A 25,834-nucleotide genomic window follows, 5' to 3' on the forward strand; every position below is an offset into this window, starting at 1 on the left:
TCAATGAGGAATCTGTGCATGTGCAAATAATAAACTAAACGGTGCATGCACATGCATTTTTTGTTAGTAAAACTGATTTGCGAATATGCTCAAAACAGTATTGCGCTTCTAAATTTAGCTGTAAAGACTGGTGGAGGATTTAGAAACGTAAAATGTGTGAAGTCAAATGTATTTAAAGATTGCTTTTAAAAACTGAGTAACTAAAAGAATCTAGAAAAAGCCCTAAACTGCCTTTATGGCATAATCTGGTTCAGTAGTTCAACTGGTTTAAAGAATGTCACATATATGGTTTACTCGAGTATTCATGCATGAGGTTGTGCCTTTATATGGAGATTGTTTGAATGTGTACTATGCTAATTAATAGCTCTGGGCAAATCCTGCTTGAATACTCTGGATTCATCATCAGAACGAGCACAAGAACAGATTGTGCATTGTGTAGGTTCATTGCTTTTCTTTCTTATTTATAGCAGCACACAACATATACTGTATGTAGTTATTGTTGAATGTGACACAGCTGCTCCTCTGAATATAAGTATATTTTGTTGAGTTATAATTATTAAATTAAATTTTTTCACATTACAAAAACAGTTCATGGTATAGTATGAGTGGGCATAGATTATTATTTTTAATCTAGATTAATCTCTCTATAATCTTGGAATTAATTCAGATTATTTTGTTTAAATGACTCGTTTGAATTCCGCTGAAGGCATTCAGAATATGTGCGCTACCCAAATAATGGCTAAAAGTAAGTCTTTGAGAACGGATTTCTCAAGCCAGGTGGCGCTTTAGACCAGGGGCTCGAAACAGTGATTTTTGATCACCTTAATCCGATTAAAGTCATAACTGAACTAAACAGAAATGCAATTAAGACGTGGAGTATGCAGATATTAGTGGCATAATTAAAGTAAACACCACGATCAAACAATTACCGTCATGTAGGACTTTTCGCCATATATTCTTTTCATTCACTCCACCTAAAGCTGGTGTGTGGTGAGCACACTGGCATCGTTGTCCTGTGGCTGCTGTTGCATCATCCAAATGGATGCTACACACTGGTGGTGGTGTGGAGACAGCTCAATATTGTGAAGCACTTTGGGTGTATGGCCCTACATATGTATAGTATGGTAACCATATATAGTATGGTTAATACTACAGTATGCTGTAGCATTCATTCAACAAAGAGTTGTACAGTAAATATTATAATATATACAATACACTTTACTATAGCATGGTTCACAAACACTATATCATTTACTATAAACTACTGTAGTATTTTTACTTCAAAAAGTTTGGCAGATATCTTCGAAGCTCTAAACATGCTAAAAAAAACTATTTAAAAGAAAATGTTTGTAATAACAGGGTGAAAACTAGGCTTTTACCAAATTTGTCTCTCATTTGCTGTATGAACAAGCTCTGCCGTATGAAACGTCTTCAGAGATAAAAGGCTCTTCATGATGGATTCGGAGCTCACTTCTCCTCCCTGTCTCAGAGAGTTCTGAGCTCTCAACAGACACCCACGCCAAGCAAATCATTTCCCATAAATCCCTGAGCCTCATCCACCAGCAAGAGCCTGGTCCCTGTCAGAAACATAAATATACATTTTCAAAACGGATTAGAGCACATTTTCTTCAGCACAGATTTCGACTGTTGCTATTACGAAAGATTCTGGCTTAATTTAAGATTTTCTAGAACAGAATCCAGACTCAAAAAATGGCATCACTGATAACTGTGAAGAATTTAAAATAATCATATCACAAATTCTGACCACACAAACCACAAACGTCCCCTCTTAATCGAAATGTAATTCCAGGAAATGTCAGAGCCATTTGACATTTTAAGTAAGGAAAGACGATCTTAAAGTTTTAAGCGATGCTGATGGTTATCGAGACTCCCCAGTGAGAGTGTGCAGCGAGATGATGTGACCTTGCCTGTAGAACAACTCTAAAAATAGATACAATCTCGGTAATGCAACGATGTCCACTTACACGTACAACAAGAAAACCTATAGAGCCAATTTAATAATGCACCTCGCTTTCTTGACAATTTGCTACAAATGCATGGCAGAGCATTAGACAAGTCAGTAAAATGCTTTTTATACGGAAAAACTGTGACGCACAAGCTATTTTAATCATTTGAGCAGACAGTGTAATTATATAGAGATCAAACACTAATCAACACCTTTAAGACATGCAGTCACTAAGTGATAACGTACAGTCAGCCAGTTATAAGTGTAGCCGAGACCCTGTATGGGTGTATTTTGCTTTTATCCTTATTGAAATCTACAATTTTTCTACAAATAAATCCCAAGAGCCATGGTTGTGGTAGCTAACACATGGTAAGTAATCATAAATCGAACGTAGTGTTGCTACACTAACCATAATGTACCTGGGTTCCACATAATAAATTTGTGTTGGGACAACACGAAGGATTTGAGGTAACTTATTAGTTTTTACAAATTTAAGTGGATTGAACATAAAACCATTAAGTCGTCCCAAAAAAACTAAAGGATTATGTTGTTTCAGCTCATTTTAAATAAGTACTTTAAACAAACAGCAATTTTTCCTTTTTTTTGAGAGTAGCTATTCTATTTTCGGTAAACGCATAGTGATACAAATGAAAATCACTACGTCACAAAACATGGTTACGTTACATTTACTATTATAAAGTAACTGTACACTATACCCATCAACACTGGGATGTGAAAATAATGGATATGCCCCCACCACAATTGGTGGAGTTTTAGTTCCTTGAATAATCTTTTAACAGTGACATTTTTAAAGAAAGTTGAACTAAATTTAACTGTAATGAACTTCAACAGTGATATTTGCAATAAACTGAATTGAATCTGTTTTAATTGAACTAGAACTACACCAGTATTCTAACCCTAATAGCCTGCTTGCTTGATATGCGGGAATGGATCCACAATCTGTAACATTGTTATGGTTTTTCATTCTCGTTTCCTTAGTTTAGTTTAGTTTAGTTTAGTTTAGTTTAGTTTAGTTTAGTTTAGTTTAGTTTAGTTTATTTATATAGCACATTTTTTACAACACAACGTTGCCCAAAGTGCTGAACACAATCAATACTAAAAATGAAATCTACATCACATAAATAACAATTAAAACATAAGGCAAATCCCTCAACATTAAAAAGGCTCAAATACTAAAGAACAAAGATGGTGTTTCAAACGCTTTTTAAAAACAGGTAGAGTTGGAGCATGTCTGATGTGGGGCGGAAGCCCGTTCCAGAGTTTTGGGGCGACAACAGCAAAAGCCCGATCCCCACTTCGCTTACACCGGGACCTTAGTACAGATAGAATAAATTCATCCTTATCCATGTTTTGCTGCTTTGACACAATCTACATTCTAAAGATACAAATCTAAAAGATTGACTATGAAGTCTGTGATTAACTAATGAGAATAATGCTGACCTTTAATTGTTTACCTCAGCAAGAAACTTAGCTAAGTAGCTACTCAGCTCAATGCTAAGTGTTTTTCAACTTTATCCATATAGGGTAAAAAAAGATTAACTTTTCAGTCAGACAAACTTATGTGATCAAAAAACAGCTTAAACAGCTCTACCGTTACATAATCTGAGCACACTGTTCTCATCGTGTCCATTTGAATGGAGACAGCATTTTGTTTCATGCACTTTAAAGCACCCTAGATATTATGTTTGGCTAATTTGCTAGTCTACTTCTAAGAAGTGTTGCTGCAGGTCAATTCTTTATATTTGTCTGTGTTTGAAAGTTAATTATAACTGTCCATATTTCATATAAAAATGCAAGATGCGAAAAACTGTACATCTACTCAGGCCTACTGAGAAATACCTCTGGGAAATAATGCTAAGTTACGAAGTATGCTATTCCTCTCAGATGCAGAAAAGCTAGTTCATGTTTTTATGACTTCTAGGCTGGATTACCGTAATGCTCTGTTCGCTGGCTGCCCAGCATCCTCTATTAACAAACTTGAGATAGTACAAACTGCAGCTGCCAGAATTCTTACCAGGTCTAGGAAATATGATCATATCACCCCAATTTTATCCTCCTTACACTGGCTGGCTGTTAAATTTCTTATTGATTAACAAATATTGCTTCTTATCTATAGATAATCTAAATAATCTAGCTCCTGTTTATCTAATCAACCTTCTGTCTCACTACAATCCAACCCGCTCTATAAGAGCTCAAAACTCAGGGCTTCTGCTAGTACCTAGTATATAAAAGTCGAGTAAAGGAGGTCGAGCCTTCTCATTCATGGCTCCTTAATTCTGGAATTGCCTTCCTGATAATGTCTGAGGCTCAGAAACACTCTCGCAGTTCAAAACTAGATTAGAGATCTATCTTTTTGTAAAGGATACACACATAGAGGTATAATGCATGAATGTTCTCCACGCATCTCATTTATATACACTATGAACAGCAGCTACGCTAATTATTCTCTTTATTATCTATTTCCTGGGGATACTCATCCCAAGGCCCCCAGAGATTAGAGATCCAAGACCTGCAAAGAGATGATCCCAAGCTTTCCACAGTCCCGGACCAGGCCGCATCATGAGCAGCTCCAGTAGTTGGAGTGGAGAGAATGCGTCTGTTTCCTGTGAGACTCCAGGGACAGACGAGTCTTCGCTGACATACAGCGTTCTCCAGCCTCAGGCGCCTAAACTGCAGCTCTGCACAAGATGTTTAGCCATAGAAGAAATGGTCGAGCCCAACTGAGCCTGGTATCTCTCAAGGTTTTTAAGTTGTGAAGAATATTCAGCAGTGAATATTAAACCACACTGAACTGAACTTAAACTCTGACACTTAAACTCTGAAAACTGAACTGTTTCAATTCACTAAAATCTTCAAAGTGAAGCTGCTTTGACACTATATACATCGTAAACGCACTATACAAATAAAGAAAAGATGAACTACCTGGAAAAGCTGACTACTTTTAAACATTGTTTTAACAGGGCAATGATTACCAAGAGAAATGATTATTAGTTACTTATTTCCAAGACCCATGTCCAGTCAGCAGGTTTAGTTGAAGAATTACGGATCAAACAATGAAGTATCACAGATTTTCGCAGGCTTTTAAGTGACTCACTCCTCATTAGTTCTCTCTTCACAGCTAAAATTAAACATGCTAACCGAGCTGAACTGAATGGACAGACTGATGGCACAAGACAAAGGCCTTTTTGATGTGGGGAAGTCAGTAGCGGTTACCCGAGGAAATCTGGGAAACTTATTTTAGCAGAAGAGTTTCCTGATGGGAAGTTCCTTCGGGTTAGAACCCAGTGGGATCTCACTCTCTCATTTTTGTCTAATGAAATTTTGGATGAATCTTCCACTGTTAATGTCAACTCCAACTATGTGATTAAACAAGTCCTGAGGCCTGTTCGGAACTAGATTCACATTTTGTGATTGAACCCTTTCAGTAGCAAACTTATCACCAGTGGATATGTTTTAGTAGTTTAGTTTATTAGTGTATCCAAAACACATTAGTGAGACTGTTATCCACCAAGTATGATCTCATTGCTCTGTCTATCGCTCTGTCCAGATGTGAATAAGTCATGTCAACACAATCATCCTAATCACTGTTAACTGGTTTCTTAATGATGCAGTTAATCCAGTGCGAGAAGGTTGCCAGATGTTCATTCCACCAAGAAGCCTACAGAAATCCATCCAGTGTCCTAAAACTAAAATATATATCTGTCAGAGAATTTTTTTTTTAATTTATGACTATAAATGTACTACAATGCAGAAGTTAAAACTCTCAGATAAAAAGTATTTCAGTTTCATATCTCCAAATGACATTGTTCCTTATTCTCGTATGCAATCAAAAGTCCACGTACTACAGCCTGCACGAAAAATTACATATGACTTTATTTTGCCAAAACAAACATAAGACTTTCCCATTGTCATCTGCTCTGTGCGTATCAGTGCCTTGTCACAGATTTGGCACGACTAGTCGACATCACAAATTAGCAGCTCAACAGTTTACCACCATTAAGGAATCATTAGCTGCAAGCACAGATTCAAACCACAACCAACGCAGCCAGAGCAAACAGACTTTTCAGGTTCGTTTCATTTTCAGCGGTTTAAAAATGGAATCACTTTTGCAGAGGTTATGAAAACAAACTCCTAGAAAAAACTCATCATATTATTTCTCAGTCTTCTGCTTTTGCTTCTAGATAGATAGATAGATAGATAGATAGATAGATAGATAGATAGATAGATAGATAGATAGATAGATAGATAGATAGATAGATAGATAGATAGATAGATAGATAGATAGATGGATGGATGGATGGATGGATGGATGGATGGATGGATGGATGGATGGATGGATGGATGGATGGATGGATGGATGGATGGATGGATGGATGGATGGATGGATGGATGGAGGGATGAGATAGACAGACAGACAGACAGACAGAGAGATAGATAGATAGATAGATAGATAGATAGATAGATAGATAGATAGATAGATAGATAGATAGATAGATAGATAGATAGATAGATAGATAGATAGATAGATAGATAGATAGATAGATAGATAGATAGATAGATGGATGGATGGATGGATGGATGGATGGATGATTGGATGGATGGATGGATAATTGAATGGATGGATGGATGGATGGAGGGATGGAGGGAGGGAGGGAGGGATGGAGGGAGATAGATAGATAGATAGATAGATAGATAGATAGATAGATAGATAGATAGATAGATAGATAGATAGATAGATAGATAGATAGATAGATAGATAGATAGATAGATAGATCGACGGATGGACAGATTGAAGGAAGGATGGATGAATGGATGGATAGATAAGTCAAAAGCGAGTTAGCTACCAGATTGCTGGTTAATCTAGTAACTACCCATATCTAGATGCTAAATTGTGACCTCCTTAATTATATTTCCATCTGGCTATCACTTGTTGAAAATATAATTAAGGGGGTTGCAAGCTAGCTACCTAGAGAGTAGTCAACTTTTACCTATCTTTTTATTTCAAAGAGAGCTTGCTGGCAGCTAGATAGATAGATAGATAATGTCCCAAGCTAATTAGCTACCAGCTAGCTAACAATTTACCTAGTGAGCATCCATAAAAAAATAATGTATGTTTATTTTTAAAGAGCACAAAATAGTCAAATTGATAGGTAGAATATAATTAAGGAGGTTGCAAGCGCCTACCTATTCTCTGAAGAGAGTTCGCTAGCAGCTAAATAGATAGATAATGTTCCAAGCTAGATAGCTACCAGACAGCTAGTAATTTACCTAGGAAGCACCCATGGTAAATTAATGTAAGGAGGTTGCAAACCTACTTATTTTTTAAAGAGAGTTTGCTAGAAGCAAGCTAGTTAGCAAAATAACTAGATGGCAAATTCAGGCTGGCATGTTAAAAATGTGGACATTTATTCAACTTGAGATGTCCTGGATCTTCCCACAGCTGGACATGTTTGCACTCCTGTAAGGTCAAGAGTCAAGAGCCACGCAAGGGGCCGTCTTTGTTATTAATATATGCCACTCACAAGGCGAGTAGATGGAAAAACAGACAGCCATGATCTGAATCAGCTGCCTTTCACAGATAGCCTTGAGTCCGTGAAGAGAGAAGCCAAAGTATCATCTACCCACACAGCACACCACTATGTCTGGTAAGTGATAATTCTACATCTAGTCTGATCAATTACACGAAAGTCAGACTGCATTTCTTTCACCATGCATCACAACTAAACTGTTACTTTTACTAGCCGTTCCAAAGAAGAGCGTGCTATGTTTAAGATCACTTTACATTATTATCAGATGTTTTAAAAAGGGAAATGATTGTGACTCATATTTTCTCATTGCAAAAGATAAGAAAAGACATAAGTGGTTAGAAATAACAGCAACATCACTGCATTATCACATTCATGACAAATTATGACAGATTTAATCTCAACTTATTTGTAGTAGTAGAGGTTAGGATTGAAAAATAGCGTCTTCAGTGTTAATATTTCTACAATTATTATGACTGTATTTGAAATCGTATTTTAGAAAGCATAATTCATGTTTTTATTTAAATTGTACTGCAATGTAATGAGGAGTTCAGATGCAAAAGCCGCTGTAATGAAGTTTACGGCCCTTTGGCCGCCGGGAAGAAGGAGGCGGAGAACCGACGGAGTTTTAAAATGATTTATTAATAATAATGAGGGCAGCTCCTCACGGATACTGCCATTTAAATCAAAACAAACGGACGGCAGCTCCTCGCGGAGACTGCCGTCAAACTGAAAGCAAAAGTAAAATAACATGCCCGGGCCCGGTCCTCTCTCGGCTTCCTCTGCCATCGGTCCTCCTTTTATGGTCCAGAGCTCCTTCCGTGGGATCCGAGGCAGGTGCGCACCGCACGTGTATCCACTCACGCGGTGGCCTCACCCCGTTCCCACGGCTCTCGGCCACGCCCCCTCGCCACAGCCGCTAAACGCCACTTCCGCCAAAAATGAGATGATATTGAGTGAATGCTTTAGGCACGTAGTACATTTTTAAAAAATAGATTTGCTCCTAATCATCCAAATCTTTCTGCAACTGTTCTTTGCCGGACTCAAACCCCATCATCCCGGTCAACTCCGCTCCACGTCAAAAGTCCGTCAACGTACGTGGCGAGCCACTGGATAAACTGATTATAGCTGAAGAGCCGTCCATACGGAGGTAAATGGTCTTGGTCTCTTGTTTATCCTCATAGCATCCAAGTAGAATAAAAGAACTTCATCTTAAATTCATCTTTCGTGAAATGGAGTTGTCGTTTCATGTATAGAAAATCAGACTCGTTATGAATGCATGCTACACTTCCGACTGTACATTGTGTTTTCTTTTTTTTTATAATGCACAAGTTTTGAGGTAAGGGACGTTTTCATTTGCCATTCACTGACAGTCGGACAGGCTCATCCAGTTCATGAAACTCCGTCTTTTAAAATCGAAAGGGGAATAAAACGCTCTCCTCATAAAAGCCAGTGTATCAGCACGCTGCAACATTGAACACACATGACTCCATTCACGCCTTCTGATTGAGTCAACTGATTTAGTAAAGCATACACTCAATGCATCACCTAGCGGGTTCCACACAGGCTTCTGCATCTTGCATATATACACTATGAACAGCAGCTACGCTAATTATTCTCTTTATTCTCTATTTTCACCTGGGGATACTCATCCCGAGGTCCTCAGATTATGCAGAGTCACTGATTGGATCCAAGATCAGCGACGAGATGATCCCAAGGTTTCCATATCCGGGACCAAGCCATATCCTGAGCTGCTGCTGCGCTGATGGTCATGGGGAGGGGAGAACATGAGTCTGATTCCAGCGATGCTCCAGGGACAGACGAGTCTTCGCTGAGGCCATCTTCCAGCCTCCACCGCGGTGACTGAAGCTCTGCACAAGACTTTTGGCCAGCGGAGAAATTAAAATGGTCATGCCCAACTGAGTCTGGTTCTCTCAAGGTTTTTTTTCTTCACTCCTATCAGGTGAAGTTTTTTTTCCCTCTCCGTTGTCGCCACTGCCTCGCATGGTTCAGGATTGGTAGAGCTACGCATCGATGAATTTGCTCTTCAGTGTTTGAACTCTCAGTAATGATTTTAAATCACACTGAACTGAGCTAAACTAAACTGAACTTAAACACTAAAAACTGAACTACACTGTTCCAGTTACTATGACTATTTATGTGAAGCTGCTTTGACACAATCTACATTGTAAAAGCGCTATACAAATAAAGCTGAATTGAATTGAATTGAGTCTCGGGATATAGTGGCTTTTGCTGTCAAAGGCAAGTGGCGTTTAGCGGCTTTTGCCAACTAACTTATTTCTGAATGCGCTGATGCTGTGTTCATACCAGACGCGGAATGTGCAAACAAATTGCACAATATGCACGTATGGACGTGTGAACATTTTGAGTTTACTTGCTTTATTAGAGCATCAAATTTACTTCACACTAGATGCGGATTCGAATCATGGGCAGGGCTTCTGTCTGCCTGGTGACTGTAGCTTCGATGCTAAATGGCTAACGTGGATTTTACTTTGATAGTAGCAGAGCTTTTTGTGCTTTTTGAAGGCTAAAAATTGTATTTTTGTTCGGCGCTAGTCCACTAGATCCTTTCAAAGGTGCACCCAGCTCTGAGTTCATCAACTCCTCAAAAACAATACCTGGATGATAGAAGCTTTCAGTGGTGCTTCCGACTGAGCTGAGCCCAGTTTGATGAACTGTTGTCGGTGTCTGGGTCAATCTGTGCCTTCGAAAACACTATAGATTGGGTTTAGGGAAGGATGGGCCAGTTGATCGGCCATTCAGTAAGTCAATCAGTTAACAGCAGCCTCTGGTGGATTTACGTGAGAAGAGCAGGCACGAATGGCACTCGCGAAAGAAATTTGAGATCTGAAAATCCGTACACAGCGGCCTCTGGTGGATTTGCAAACACAAAAAGTGCAAACAAAGTTCTCCTGGGACGTATTTGGCACTCTCAAGAACTGTATATAGGGGTGCGAAATCAATCAGCCTGGGTTGTATACAGGGCTTTACATTAACACCATTAGACAGATAATCCCACTAGCCACTTTGGCTGGTTGAAAATAATTTTTAAATGGTAGTTTTCCTAAAAGCAGGGTTCAACAATATAAAGATGATGATCAATATGCGTGCAAGTGTGATCTTAGAATCGAGAAGTAAAATAATTGTGATCACGCGACCAGAAGAAAGCAAATGAATACCGAATGAGAGGATGATGATCACTAGCGCTAACAGTAACTATCTACCGAATCGTAAAGCAACCGTGTTTGGAACAGGTTCTGGAAACCCAACTGTCATCGGTTCTCTTTCAAATAAACTAGACAAATAGTGAGGAACATGCACCCACAGTCCTGATGCTTTTAAGAGCTCAAAATGTGTCTTTTTGTAAGCAGCCCCGGTTGCTTTCACTTTGAACAGATTATTAAATGGCCTAAAGTTAACCGTGAGCATGTGATCATCCTTTCATTATCACACACGGTATGTTTCACCTGCTTTCATTTGCTTATGGTTTTATTTGCTTTTATTTTTGTTAAAATGGTTTAATTAGGCTGGCTTGTGTAGCAAGCCAGACTACTGTTATCCTATTTTTCTTCTGAGACTAAAAAACAAAACGCATCTCCTCCTAGAGCTTTCGAGCTATGACCACCAAACTCACACCAAACCTTCAAACTGGTCTGACTCGGTGTGCTATATCTTTTCCAACTGATCCGACTTTCGGTTTTCTGAAAAACGTCCCGGGACCGTCGGAAAAATCCCATTGACTTAACATTGGACCAGACTTTGTGACCTCATAACTCTGCATGAGACTGTCACACAGACTTCTAACTGGGCTCATTTAATTCAGACTACCTAACTGCCAATACTTGATGAGCTTTTAACTTTCTGGCCACGCCCTAGTAACCACTTTTGGGACCCTAGAAACTGTCCCATAGACTTCCATTCAAAAGACTGTTGTTGACTTTACATTGGATCAAACTTTGTGAGCTCATAACTCTGCATCAGACTGTCCTACAGACTAATGGCTGAGCTCATTTAACTCAGACAACCAAACTACGAATAACTGACGAGCTTTTAACTTTCTAGCCACTCCCTAACAACCAGATACTGCACCCTAGCAACTGTCCCATAGACTGCCATTATAGAAGCCCAGATTGATACCGTCATGCTGTAGTGTTATAGCAACATGCTAATAATGATTAGCTAAGTACTTTAACATTCTAGAAATGCTTAATATCTATCTATCTATCTATCTATCTATCTATCTATCTATCTATCTATCTATCTATCTATCTATCTATCTATCTATCTATCTATCTATCTATCTATCTATCTATCTATTCATACTTTTTAAAACTGTTTAAACTAAATAAACTATTACCAACAGGCTTTCACAAGCCAGCCTCAAAGTTTGTCTCGACAAACTTTAATAATCTAGTTATTATTATTTGTTTACAACATTGCTTTAATGGGATATGAACTCTCCATTTATGTGCAGGCAACTGGTGATCTAAGAGATCTTTAGCCACGACAGATTGGTTTTCTTTTTTTTTCAAGAAATGTTTTGTTAAATAAAAAGTATAGTATACAGCTATATTTTGCTTGTTTTAACACATTACAAAATTGTGGCTAAGAATTAATTATTGTTTCGTGTTGTTATAGAGCTAAATTTGGTACATTGTTAATTTTGAGCTCTAAAAAAAATTAATATGAAATAAAAACTAATTGCAATATAACACTATAAAACCATGACCCATTAGCTCATGCTCAATGAGCAAACTCATATTCGACACACAAAAAGTGAAATAAATGAGGACGCATGTGGACATAACACAAAATTTAAATCAAGTAATTTTAGCATGTCAACGTCAAATTTATGCATATAAAATATATTTTCCCAACAACAAAATTATGGCTAGTGAAAATGCAGAGTGGCTAGTAACATTGGAAAACTACTAGCCACAGTGGCCGGTGATTAAAAAAATTAATGTAAAGCCCTGGTTGTATATATTAAAAATAACCTCAAATGTGAAATGGTGTGAAAATAATTTAAATGAAAAAAAAATATTCTCATTTTCATTAATTCTCTGAAATCATCCCTTTTCGTTCAGTGTGTTTTTACATTTACAAGTAATCATAGTTGTTTTAATGAGTACATTTTACAGCAAATATTTTTCTTTATTTTTTTTTATTGAGAAAAATAGTTTAGCGCAAAAGATATTCATGGACAATTAGTTTGTGCAAAAAACAGTCCTTTTAAGAGTGAGTTGCTTTTATCTTGGCAAGCAAACACAGTTTTTAAACGCAGCTCCCCCAGCACTGGATTGGCATGATAAATACATGACCTGATACTGTAGGAATGCAGGACTGTGGAAGATAAACTCCCTCCAGGTGAGCTTGAGGTCTCGACTTCTCACACTCGTACACTTTTAGGGGAAATCATAACATTTTATAGAGTCTGGTAGAACCAATGCAAACTGTGTATTTCCAGTGCTCTCTGTGGTTCCCCCGACATTTCTTGGCAGCCGTATACAAACAGAAGAGTTGTCTCATGGGCTCTCGTGTGCTTAGAAGACCTAAACAAAAACTGAAAAGACTTGAGCTCAGCTTGAACGAGCAGATTTCGTCCTGCTGAAGAGGCAGCGCTTGTGTTTTGGTAGTGGCAAATGTTGCTGTCTGTTTAATTTGGAAACAGATACGAGTTGCAGTGCACCAGCATGACACTTTGCTTCTTGTGGAGTCATCTTTTGCTAAATCAAACCATAACAGGAAAGAAAAGCTTCAAGATCTCTTCAATATCTCATAGAGAATGTAATAAAATTAAATTGAGATTTGGGTTAAAAATATCCAGCTTTTGCTTTCTTATGATGAACCCTGTTTTTAAAAGGCATCTCTTAATAAATTGGAAAATCAAACACTGTAATAAAATCTATAAAATTTATGATAAAAATTGTTAGAAGATAATATATATATATATATATATATATATATATATATATATATATATATATATATATATATATATATATATAAAATGAAAAAATATATATATATATATATTTTTATATTTATATATTTATATATATATATATATAATAATTTTGACTTCAACTGTATTGCAATGGCAAAAATTATTGAGGTCATCTCTAAGTATTGTACAATAAGTTAATATATTGATTACTATGACAGGCCTAGAATTAAGATTTTCATACTATACAGGTGTAAACAGGCTGTAAAATGCTTTAAGATGGTCCACTTTCAGCCACATCCACACGTAGTTCAATACAGCTTTGAATGGACTGCTTTTGTAGTGTAAACACTCTTTTGGTCGAATTTGTTCAAACAGCCACCAACAGCAATCTACTGCTTCGCCTACAGACTGAACATGTGATTGTTGTTGAAACGTGATCTGAGAAAGCGCACCAAAAAAGCTACACACACTTTGCTTCATTGTGCCAAAACACACGGTTGATGAAGCGATTGCCATCTGGATGCTTTTTTTTATAAGCCTTCTTTACAGCTTACTTATGAGCTGCATAATGTTAATGAAAGCACTAATATCTTAAATTATTTAACAATAATCTACACTCATGATCACAGTGAAGTTTATCATTAATTGTTTGCAACCATTTGATTTTATTGAACTTGTCAGATTATATTTAAATGAATGCTGTCCGATTTCTTAGAATCAATTTAAATCTGCTAAAATCAAATGCTATTAGATTTAATCTGGTAAAAATATGGACATGGTATTAATATATCTAGCTGTAGAAAAAGGCCTATTCAATTAGTTAAAAACTATGAGATTGGTTTACAAAAATTGGTGCCGCACCATACTCTACTCTACACCGGGGCTATTCAATTAGTGGCCTGCAGGCCGAACACGGTCCCCGGGGCAGTTTGTTCTGGCCCTCCAAATAGCGTGACCAAGACATCAAAAATCAATTTAGTTCATTTAAAAATTGGCCGCTATAGTTATGAAGTGACATGCGTCACAAGCTGCAGTTAAAGGCTGCAAAGAGAGTGAGTCACCTGACATAAGCTGTCGCCACTGGCTCGCATGGTTCAGGATTGGTAGAGCTACGCATCGATGAATTTGCTCTTCAGTGTTTGAACTCCCAGTAATGATTTTAAATCACACTGAAAGGAGCTAAACTGAACTGTACTGAACTTAAACACTAAAAACTGAACTACACTGTTCCAGTTAGGGTTGTAACAATATACCGGTATGACGGTTTACCACGATTTGAACGTGCACGATTATCATACCATGAACAATTGCATATCAACGGTTTTAACCCTTAAAGACCGAGACAGCCGCCCGCGGCTAAAAATAAGTATTGCTCTTAAATGTTTAATAACTTTTGATCCGCTGATCCGATTCATACAATTCAAAGATTGGCATAAAGAAGAGAATCTCAGCTTTCCAGTGCTGTATCACATCCGGAATCAGTGCGGTTACGTCATCAACATTTGACAACGCTGATTTGACAAAGAAACGCTCGTCACTGTGTCTCCGGACAAATCAGACATGATACATTGATGCATTGTCCCTCCTCCATGCCCAGATTGGTTCAAACTCGCTATATCACAACCAATAAGCATAGGTTTCGCTTTTGTTTGTGGACCAAGCTTTTTGAACAACACGGAATGAGAGATAGGCATACATTTATGCGCGGCTAAATAAAACGCAAAAAAAAAAAAGTTTTGCATGAAATAATTCTCATACTAAGTACTTTTGCATGCACAGCAGCACAGAAACATGACAAAACAGTGACACAGCAAAGACGAACTGCTGCTCTTGCTGTTTTCAAAAGACGCAAATGAAGATGCAGCTGTTTGTCTGCATTGCAGACAACCATATCCAAATCCATATCGATAGACAACCATATCCATGCTGGCACATAAAACCTAAGGATGTTCCATATTGAATCTAGTTTCGTTATGTAACTATTTATAGTATAGTAAATATTTATATCTATTTTTTACTGAGGATTTGCACCATGTTTATTTGGACTTTATTTGGACTTTGACACATTATTTATTATTTTCTTATTTTTATTTGTTCATTGTAAGTGGTGTTGTTTATAGTAACTAAAAATATATTATTTGGAAAAAGTCAAATTTGCTTCACTGTTCTATTATTTTGTAACATTTGTAACATACCGTATACCGCGAAACCGTCAAACCGTGGTATTGTTTTAGACGATTATCATACCGTGAAAAATTCATACCGTTACAACCCTAGTTCCAGTTACTATGACCATTATGTGAAGCTGCTTTGACACAATCTACATTGTAAAAGCGCTATACAAATAAAGCTGAATTGAATTGAATTGAACATAAGCAAATGGCGCAGCAGGTGAAAATATTTGGATATGTTTATAGAAAAGGCCTTTTGTACAATGCACTGATATCGTAAATAGGGATGCAATGATTAGCTGATTTCACTATTAACTGTGTTAAACTTAAAATCATTACGTTTAATTAATCGTAAAGGCTTCTCAATGCCGTGTTTCTGTTGCACGGAACAAAACTGCTGCAACTAAACAAAGTTATGCCAACTGTTTGCTAGTTTAAAGTTCCAAGCTTATACCGAGGCTAATACGCACGCATGCACGTACACACGCACGCACACTGGATTAACTAGAGCAGCAGGCTGTTTCACATATTGTGTCTTTTTTTCGGCCGCAAGTTCGTTATTTCCAGTGAAGGTGTGCGCATATTGGAGGAGTGCATGCACAGCTCACAAGGGGACCGACGCACTCGTGCCCTTCAGGCACACACATTAGAAATTATCTCACGCTGTTGTGGTGAGCTGTGCGTGGCTTTCAGTGCAATGTAAAAAAAAAAGACTAATTATTACAAATTATTAAAATGATTGTGTATGTATGAACGCAGATAATAACAACAGTTCGTTTAAATTCCTAGCTAATATAAAGCTTAACTTAACATTAGACAAATCAATTTATTCTTATTTTTATTTATTTATTCATTGTTCTGTCGTTTATTTTCATTGTAAAAATATCACTCATGTTTAAATCAAAAACTTTTTCATTTATTTTTAAGCACCAGAGAGAGAAATGGACTATTGCTTGTTTTTTATTATTATTTTGTGCTGTATTTGGTTACTAAGCACCAATGAACAACGCGTAATATAAGCAGTTTTCTTGTGATTTTCTAAACAGTGTTTTGAATTTAATAAATGCATAATAATCATGATAACCGTGAAACCATTATTCTTCAGACTGTATAATCGTACAACCAACATCTATAATCACTGCATCCCTTATTGTTATACAGTTCAAAACATAACATACGAATGTGTCTGAATTTAGACGAAGCCTTTACTTGAGCAATACACTGCTTTTGTTTGAAACATTGCTTCAAAATACAACATTTAAATAAGATTGTAAAAAAAAGCCACATTGTACAATACAATGTTATGTAGTTTCAAAATATAATATATTAACGTTTTAATGTAGAAAAAGCCAATGTGGGTATATTAAGCAGCAAAAATACAGCATATGGGCTCTTATATGCTGTTGTGTCATCACTTATTTTGCAAGTCATATCTCCCCAGTCCCTCATTTCAGAAGCTTTTCTTGAACTGGCCCCCATGACAAACTAATTGAATAGCCCTGTTTCTCAACCACATTCTTGGAGGACCACCAACACTGCATGTTTTGGCTGTCTCCATTGTCTGTCAATTCCATTAGATGTCTTTCAGTCTCTGCTGATGATCTGAATCAGGATTTGGTAAGGGAGACAAGGAAAATGTGCAGAGCTGGTGGTCCTTCAGGAACGTGATTGAGAAACACTGCTCTACGCAACAGATTAAATCCAATGAGTTTTAAATTAATAAGAAGTATTTAAAGCACATTGGATTTATTGATATTATTATATAAACATTGCTTTAATTTGTTTCATCTATGTTTGATTAACAATTATCAATCATATAAAATTAAGTTATGTTAAAAGTTTGCAATCCAAATAGATAGAGATTTAATATGCAATCTGAATAACTCTCCTTTTGTTTTGATTATTTAAAGAGCTCTGGTTGACTTACAGAAATTTATCTATTGCTATATAAAAAAAACTAGCTTAAAAATAGCATTGGAAAGATCTGCAAGGACTGTGTTTTTGCTGCCTTTTCTTGCTGCAGTGTTACACAAGACATCCTGTGCGTTGATGCCCTGCAGAGCGATCATTGGGTCCCCAGAAATCTCCAACAGCACGAAATTTAAAAGAAATGGTATATGCAGCTGTATCACTGCTGCAATGCTGAACCCAAAAAGGGGTAATTCACCCCAAATACATTAGATTTACTCACTATTTAGTGGTTCTGAATCTTTAGAGTTTCTTTCTTCAGCTGAACACAAAAGAAGTTGTTTTGGAGTTAGCTGTGAAACTGTAACCATAGTAGGATTGGTAAAAGAAAGAATTGGAATTGAACCAAATCGATGGCATGATAATTGTAACTGAACCTCTATTTGATACTGGCATTGTTATCTCACTATTTCAGATTTGAGGCAAATGAACAAGCCAATATGCAAGAGTTACTATAGAGCAGTGTAAACTAAATACGCTAACATGCTAACTCATTTAGCATAGCACCTGAAAGACACACAGAGCCCTCACATGAAAAATTTCAAGAGGTTGGTAACTGCTCCTATTTCAACATCAGTGATTTATTAAATCAGACAGCTGAGTAAAGTGTTGACAATATGTATGTTGTACTATTCTTGCCTTTTAAATCTCTATATTTAATCTAGACTTACGGACTGCTGACATACCTGGTGTAATATTTAATTTTACTTGAAAATACAAAGGATTGTATGCTTTGGTTTAGTTTTTGGTTGCCTTTTTAAATTTATATTCAAGGCGTTTTATTGACTTTATTCTTTAATGCGGAAGTGCACTCGTTTTTGCGATTGTTTCAGTCCCCTATGGGAAAAATGACTAGGAATAATAAAAGGCAGAAAATGGTCAAACTGCTAGCTCTACAAACAATTGTTTGGATGACTATACAGACAAAATAGAATAATATAATTAGAAAATATCAGTTTGCAACAACAAACAGCGAAACAAGCTGTTTTTAATGTCTAAAAATTAAAGGAAGTGAATGAGACCGGAAATCTCAAGCCATGAAGATTCAAATGGCTGCGCCCACTCATATGCAGAGAATAAGGTGAATAGCGTTTTAATGGTACAATCATAAGTGAACTACCCCAAAATGTTGAGCTCATGTAAAAATGTTTATCATTCTCATATTATAACTTGTTTATCTTTTAATAAAAATCTCAAAATTAATATTCTTAATGGAATTTTGTTCCTTGATTGGAGTATCGAAAATGAACACATTAGTAGGTATACAGAGCCCGATATCACAAGGAAACATAACTATTTTATGTATTATCAGAAAAGTAATTCATACAATTTCATTTATATTAAAACATAAGATTTTTAAAAGGAGGTGTATAGAGTTAAACAATTGAAGCTTATGCAATGATATCAAGCAATGCTGGTAATTAATTATACCTAGACCTATACTATACCTAGATGGGAACTATTTTCAAGTTCTGAGTAATATAATTGCACCTTGGGCGAGGCAGTGGCGCAGTAGGTAGTGCTGTCGCCTCACATCAAGAAGGTCGTTGGTTCGAACCTCGGCTCAGTTGGTGTTTCTGTGTGGAGTTTGCATGTTCTTCCTGCCTTCGCGTGGGTTTCCTCCCACAGTCAAAAGACATGCGGTACAGGTGAATTGGGTAGGCTAAAATGTCCGTAGTGTATGTGTGTGTGGATGTTTCCCAGAGATGGGTTGCGGCTGGAAGGGTATCCGCTGCGTAAAAAACTTCCTGGATAAGTTGGCGGTTCATTCTGCTGTGGGGACCCCGGATTAATAAAGGGACTAAGCCGACAAGAAAATGAATGAATGAATAATTGCGCCTGCTACAACCATTGTGCAGCAGCTACGTTTCTTGATTTTTACACCAGAATGAGAGTATAGCTCCAAGCCATATCAACCTAAAAAATGCTTTAAACTGGAAAATTATATAAACTCCAAAAAACTATTTGTTTTTAGATTATTAAGTGAGATGCTAATGGTCTAATCCGATTGAATGATTTATGCTAAGCTAAACTAAAATGATCTCATCAGACCAGCAAATCAGCTGAATGCATTAAAAAATGGTAAAACTCAATTGTTTAACTTTAGGGGAGTTGTAAAATGTGTTCATGTCCAATAAAAGTAGTTTGTTTTTTTAATAACAAACAGAGGTCTGTAGAAAGCTTATATGAAGAGTCTAGAAGATCTGGCTTCACTACCCTTACTCAACATAATTATTCTTGAAGTCATTATCAGCTCTGAGGATCAAATATCCATATTCTTTCTTCAGAACCTTCTTTACAACAATTCTGGTTTGATATTTGAGAGTACTCTGATATCCAACCTTTCCTTGTCTGACTTCAAACGCATGTCTGTTAAAAACCCTACGGCTCTCCACAAATCGCAATCCTTTTTTACAAAGGATGACGCCCTATAAAGGACATCCCAGACCTCGTCCTCCAACCTTACACATGCACTCGGGACAATTTGATTTTATGTCTAATGCGCCTCAGAAGTTTTAATCTACTCCATTTTGAAGTCTACCCTTAAGTACTGTTGGCAGTGAATGGTGGTTAGGGTTGATGACCCTGTGGGCTTGACCTCATCTTTTAAACGGAGTTGCTTTGTGGTAAGGTTTCACAAATAGGCTCAGTTGGTTGGTGTTGGTTGTATCGTAACACCACATGGATGAATACCAGGAAGAGGAATGCGAGTTAACTCAAACAAGGACAGACGTACTTGGTGATAAGGTCAACTATGTGGGTAAAAGCCTTTAATGAGTTTTGCTTACAGGAAAGAGTAGAAAGTTGTGTTTGCATCTGGTGCAGTCATGTGATTGGACGCACATAGGACAAGAGCATTGTTTGGACCAAGGTTTAAGGGTGAATATGAAGGAAGGAAAGTGTTTACAGAGGCTGAAAGTCTTTGTCTTTCTTCCCCTCACGTCATCTGTGCATAAAGGGGCAACTCTGGGACATCAGTTTATTCAAAGCAATAATCATGCAATCAAGCAAATTACAGAGCGTTGAGGCAGAAAACAAACATCTCGATGAGAACGAGAGAATCTGAATCCTTCTGGAAAAGTTATTGATTTTATGTCCATTTGTTTCAAAATTGTACCAAGATCAATTAGACAGACTCCCACAGTGATGATTTTCAGCTCAAACAGATGATCCTCATTAAATCTGGTCTAGTTTAGACTCTTAAAATGCATCGGTCCCACTTTGTATTAAGTGGCCTTAACTAATATGTACTTACTTGGAAATTAATAATTCGTTACAATTTTCTCATTGTGTAAATACACGTTGTTAAATTGTATGTATGCTTGATTAAATACATGCAAGTAACTACATATGTAATTAACTTCTGTAATCACATTTATAATTACACTATTGACCATACCTTACACCTTAACCTACTCTTAAAACTACCCAGACCACTAAATCTGTCCCTAACCTTACCCATACCCCATCCCTCAAGAGCACCAGAAGATTTCTGCAATACATTTATGAACACATGACTTACATTTTATTCATCTTTTGATGAAAGTAAATAGTAGTTAACAACACTTTATATGAAGTGGAACCCTTTTATCTATATGCATTTATCTACACTAAAGGATGTTAAAGCAAGTTGAGAATTGTAACTTCAAGCACTTTGAACCGTGAGGAACTTTTTTTTTAAGTTCCTACAACTATTTGTGAAAGTATTCATTTCTTGGTGGAAACTGTAAATAACACTTCCTCACATTTATAAAGCACATTTACTCATTGGAGGAATCTCCTCATCCACCACACAGTTTAAATGATTTTAATGCTATAGTAATGGCATTTGGGACAATTAAAAAAGGGCAATTATTTTAAAACAGGGTCTATTGTCTAAACACTATGAACAACATGAGCCACCGTGGCTACAATGAAATTAGTTCTCTGAGAACTATGGCCTGGTGGCTAGTTACTTTGAGTTCATAATAACTCTGATTTATTTACCCATAATAAATATGGGTTAAAATTCATTGTTAATGGGAATACTGTGTCTAGACCAATATAATATTCATATTTTACTTAAATCAAATTAATAATCTCAAGCAGTATAATAATCTTTTATCTATATGCAATTATCTACACTAAATGATGGTGAGAAAAATTGAGAATTGTAACTTCAAGCGCTATTAAACTGAAAGAACTCATTTTGAAACCAGGTCTACTGTCTAAACAATATGAGCCACTTTGGCTACAATAAGATTAGTTCTCTGGGAACCAGGCCTGGGGGCTAGTTACTATGAGTTCATAATAACTATGAACATCAATGGTGGTCAATCAATACGGGTTAAAATTCATTGTTATTGGTAATACTGACTATTCGAGAAAGTAGAGGGTCAGATGACCAATATAATAGGTCTAGGTGATTAATAAAAGAGTACGGCATAAATCTATGTAATAATCTCAAGTAGATGGGTATATTTCTGTAAATAAAGATACAAACCACAAAACATGGGTAAAAGTTGTGACGTCCTATTTTGGTGTTTACGATAAGTAATAAGTACTTTTTCCTAAATGATTTCATATACTGTAGGTAAAAATCATATTACACACAAACATCTACTATGATGTTGCAAGAATCTTTTTGGAAAATAGTATGTGTAATAACTGTAATAAATGGGTGTGATAACCAGGTAATAAATAAATTAATTAATTAAAAAAAAATAATATATATATATATATATATATATATATATATATATATATATATATATATATATATATATATATATATATATATATATATATATAGTTTTTTTTTTTGCAAATAAAAAAAAATATTCTGACCTGCACCTGTACAAATATGGGAAAGAAAGTATGAATACTCAACAAGAGTAAAAATGTTTAAATGACAATTAATTAGTTTATTGCATCCTTGAATAAACCATTTTGATATCCCAACAAATGCCATCTAAAAATAATGTTAAAGATGTATTATAGCCATTTTATCTTTTTGCTCAAGACACATTATGATGTAGGTACAAAAAAATTAAGTTAAACACATAGTTTTGAATCTTTTCATCTTGCTGCAATGTCAATATCAAAGCTCTATCGTTATTATTAGTATTGTTTATTTAAATGTCTAAAATGGTATGTGCTAAAAACAGGCATGCATACAAATACAAAAGATATACATACATGCATACATAAAGAAATATGAATACATTAATGCCATGAAGAAAAAGTCTTATATATATATATATATATATATATATATATATATATATATATATATATATATATATATATATATATATATATATATATAAGAATTATATAATATAATAAAAGAATAATTCATTAATATTATTCCCAAGCAAGGCTGTGGGTGGACTGACACTGTTAAATTGGCCCAACATTGAGAGTCCAATGCTGATAATGCCAAAAAGCCCAAACATTAGCTAAGCACTGGGCCTGACCAATATATTGGTCAATCATGAGTCATCATATATCCAGAGTCAGAGTGTCCAGCCCTGCATAAGGATACATTTTCTGGACATCATCCAAATCAAAACTTCATACGCAGGGGTACTGAACCGACAATGATCCACAGTTTCATTTTGAACACAAAGAGATCTGACACCTCGCTGTCCCGTACAACACGCACAACCACGAGGCCAATACAAAACCCATATAGACCATACAAAGAGCTCTAATACTGATGGTTATGTTTCCGTCTGGTACTAAAGACAGCGATAAGAGCACACAATGATAAATTGATTGACAGCTCTTGCCTCGCCCATCTCTCTCCAGGCCATGCAAATGAAAAGAAGATCTAATACTTCAATCAAGCAGGTAAAATAATTGGAAAAGCTCTAAGTATGTTGGCTTTATGATCATCTAGTCATGCTTTCCAATTGGCTCTGTAGTGAAGACTCCTATGAACTGAGCAAACAGTACAGAACCCCTTGCACAACTCTCTGGAGGTCAAAACATGAACTGCAACCTACTGTACAATTCGAGTACAGCAAACATACAAGCAAAAGAGATGCCAACAAAATGACAAAAATGTGTCGCTTCAGGCTTCAAAATATAAATGCAATTATAAATAAATCACCATTGTGACTAGTGTATTAACAAATCGATTCTCACACACAAATAGGTAGAAAGATTTGAGGAATAGAAAGCATGAGATCTAGAACGCATCCCAAACGCGTTTAATCCTTGCATCCCATTCTCTGCAACGCAAGTTTCATTCCATTCAATGCGATGAAGTGACGCCAAACAAAAAAAATAAGGAGTCTTCTGATTTATCTTACCAGTCGTTCGCCGAAGTCTCGTTGATAACGTCCTGGTAGGCTGTTAAGAGGGCCAGTCTGTTCTTGCTGAGATTCACAGCCATGTTGCTGCCACTGCAATCATCCAGACCAGTGTAGCAGTGATGATGGGGAGCGGAGAGTCACTGCGGAGCGCGAGAGGAGGAGGAGGAGGAGATGAGATGTTGCACGCCGAACAAAGAGACGCTGCTGCCTCTGCTTTGCTGCTCCGCACGGTCCTAGTGCCATCATGGTGAGGATACAATGGAGAGCAGCGGCGGGGGAACTGGAGGAACGGTTTAACGGGCCTCTAAAAAAACACGACGCTAACGACACCACGAACTACAAAGCAAGATCATGATGTTTTTTTTTGTTTTGTTTTTTGGTATATAGAGAGCATTTAACGACAGTGAATAGAATTATAGACCCATATGAACAGGGTGCTGGTAATACTCGATAAAATTCAGTTTTGTCCGAAAAAAATAAACCATTTAAAGGGATAGTTCACCCCAAAAAAATAACATTTATTCACTATTGGGTGATTCCACTCGGGTATCTTTCTTCTGTTAAGCACGTGAAAAAAAAGAGGAGCACCCCTGCTTAAAATGCAGACCCTATAAAATGTGTATTTAAACTTAAATTGATTACAAATATCTTTAATAATAGAGTTATGACACTAATGAGAGTGACTGAGGTGAGTTTCATGAATAGAGCCCTTCCTTACAGAAGATATATGAATAAAAAATTGACTGACTTTAAATACAATACCGATGAGATTAAGTTAATGTAATGTGTGGTTTAGTTAAAAATGGCAACAAACAATTTATGTTTCCATGCTGCCTAAATCTCTGTTTAAAACACACACAAAAAAACCTAATTTTAGGCTACACTAGTCAATAATATTATTTTACATTTATCTGTAAACGTAGTGCGTTTTAAAATGTGTTTTACTTCTTGTCCTTGCTTTATCCATCAAAATAATAATCATTTTACGTTTTTTTTTTTTTGTTCAAACTATTTAAAATGAGCTAAAACAACATAAGTCTTGAGTTTTTTTTTTTTTTGTAGAACTTAATTGTTTTATGTTCAGTCCACTTAAATTTGTTAAAACAATTATGTTAAGGGTGCAGTAGGTGATCTGCCAAAATGCTAACAGGTTAGCATATTATCTTTGGACGGCAAAGGAGGGACTGTGTTTTAAAGCCACGCCTCCTGAAATCGCAAGCACTGCCATAAGACAGCAGACAACCCACTTGTAGTTCATGTCATTCGCCAGTTAGAAATGTAGTTAGTGTTTGGCCAGCAACAAGCAGAAATTTAACTTATTACTAAGCCACACTTACATGCTATTTCAGAGGGAATATTCAGAGTAGCATGGTAACTCATTTTAATAATCGTTTTACGTTTTAATCAATTATAGCCTTTGATTTTTTATGTAGACTAATGAAAGTCTATAAGGGGGTGCATTTTGCAGCAAGGGTGCGTTTCTTGGCCCAACCCCGGCATTGACTTCTGTAGTGGTGTTTTGTTTTTCCGTTGAAAAAAAACACGGGAAGATAATAGTTAAGGGATGTAAACAGGTAAAAGATGAGTAACCGATGGCAGAATTAACCATTTTGGGTGAACTAGCCTAACCCCAACCTAATCCTAACCCTAAAGGACAACCAAACCCTAAAACAAAAATCAACAATTATAACGCGAAAGTCCTAATCCCACAAACAAGGTCAATCTCTAATTCATGCACTGGATTGCTCCAATGTGTTCACTCTTATCATTACTTATCACTTATCATTATTATCGTTACTTTTGATTGGCTCCCTCTGGCTTCCCCTTCTGCTTTGGCAGGAGGGACAGGGGAGTGAGAGACGAACCCAGGCCCAGACAGGTCTAACAGCTTCTGATTCGTTCGATAAATTCTA

The 25,834-nt window shown here is 36.5% G+C and overlaps 1 protein-coding gene and 2 long non-coding RNA genes across 27 annotated transcripts in view; 1 reads left to right on the forward strand and 2 right to left on the reverse strand.

Moving 5' to 3' along the window:
• dbn1 (drebrin 1) overlaps positions 1 to 24,033 on the reverse strand; it is a 175,742-nt gene extending 151,709 nt beyond the window's left edge. For all 24 annotated transcript variants that reach the window (XR_015520553.1, XR_015520550.1, XR_015520548.1 and 21 more), the window contains exon 1: positions 23,919 to 24,033. Coding sequence is in view for 16 of the 24 variants with exons in the window: in XM_087301799.1 (XP_087157925.1) it covers positions 23,919 to 24,001 (83 nt within the window). In the remaining 8 variants the exon portion in view is untranslated. The remainder of the gene's footprint in view (positions 1 to 23,918) is intronic.
• On the forward strand, positions 464 to 10,530 carry LOC147838940 (uncharacterized). Of its 2 annotated transcripts, none has more exons than XR_015520589.1 (3): positions 464 to 2,964; positions 3,006 to 8,080; positions 8,429 to 10,302. It is a non-coding gene; the product is annotated as an uncharacterized LOC147838940 (long non-coding RNA). The 2 variants fall into 2 exon arrangements; XR_015520590.1 differs by having other exon boundaries at positions 965 to 2,964; positions 3,011 to 8,080; positions 8,429 to 10,530.
• Positions 16,675 to 21,035, reverse strand: LOC147838941 (uncharacterized). Its single transcript, XR_015520627.1, has 2 exons — positions 18,432 to 21,035; positions 16,675 to 18,248 (listed from the first exon to the last, which is right to left on the reverse strand). It is a non-coding gene; the product is annotated as an uncharacterized LOC147838941 (long non-coding RNA).
• Positions 24,034 to 25,834: the final 1,801 nt, after the last annotated feature.

This window comes from Danio rerio, chromosome 21 (assembly GCF_052040795.2).
Source record: "Danio rerio strain M-AB ecotype USA chromosome 21, GRCz13ab, whole genome shotgun sequence".
Lineage (NCBI taxonomy): Eukaryota > Metazoa > Chordata > Actinopteri > Cypriniformes > Danionidae > Danio > Danio rerio.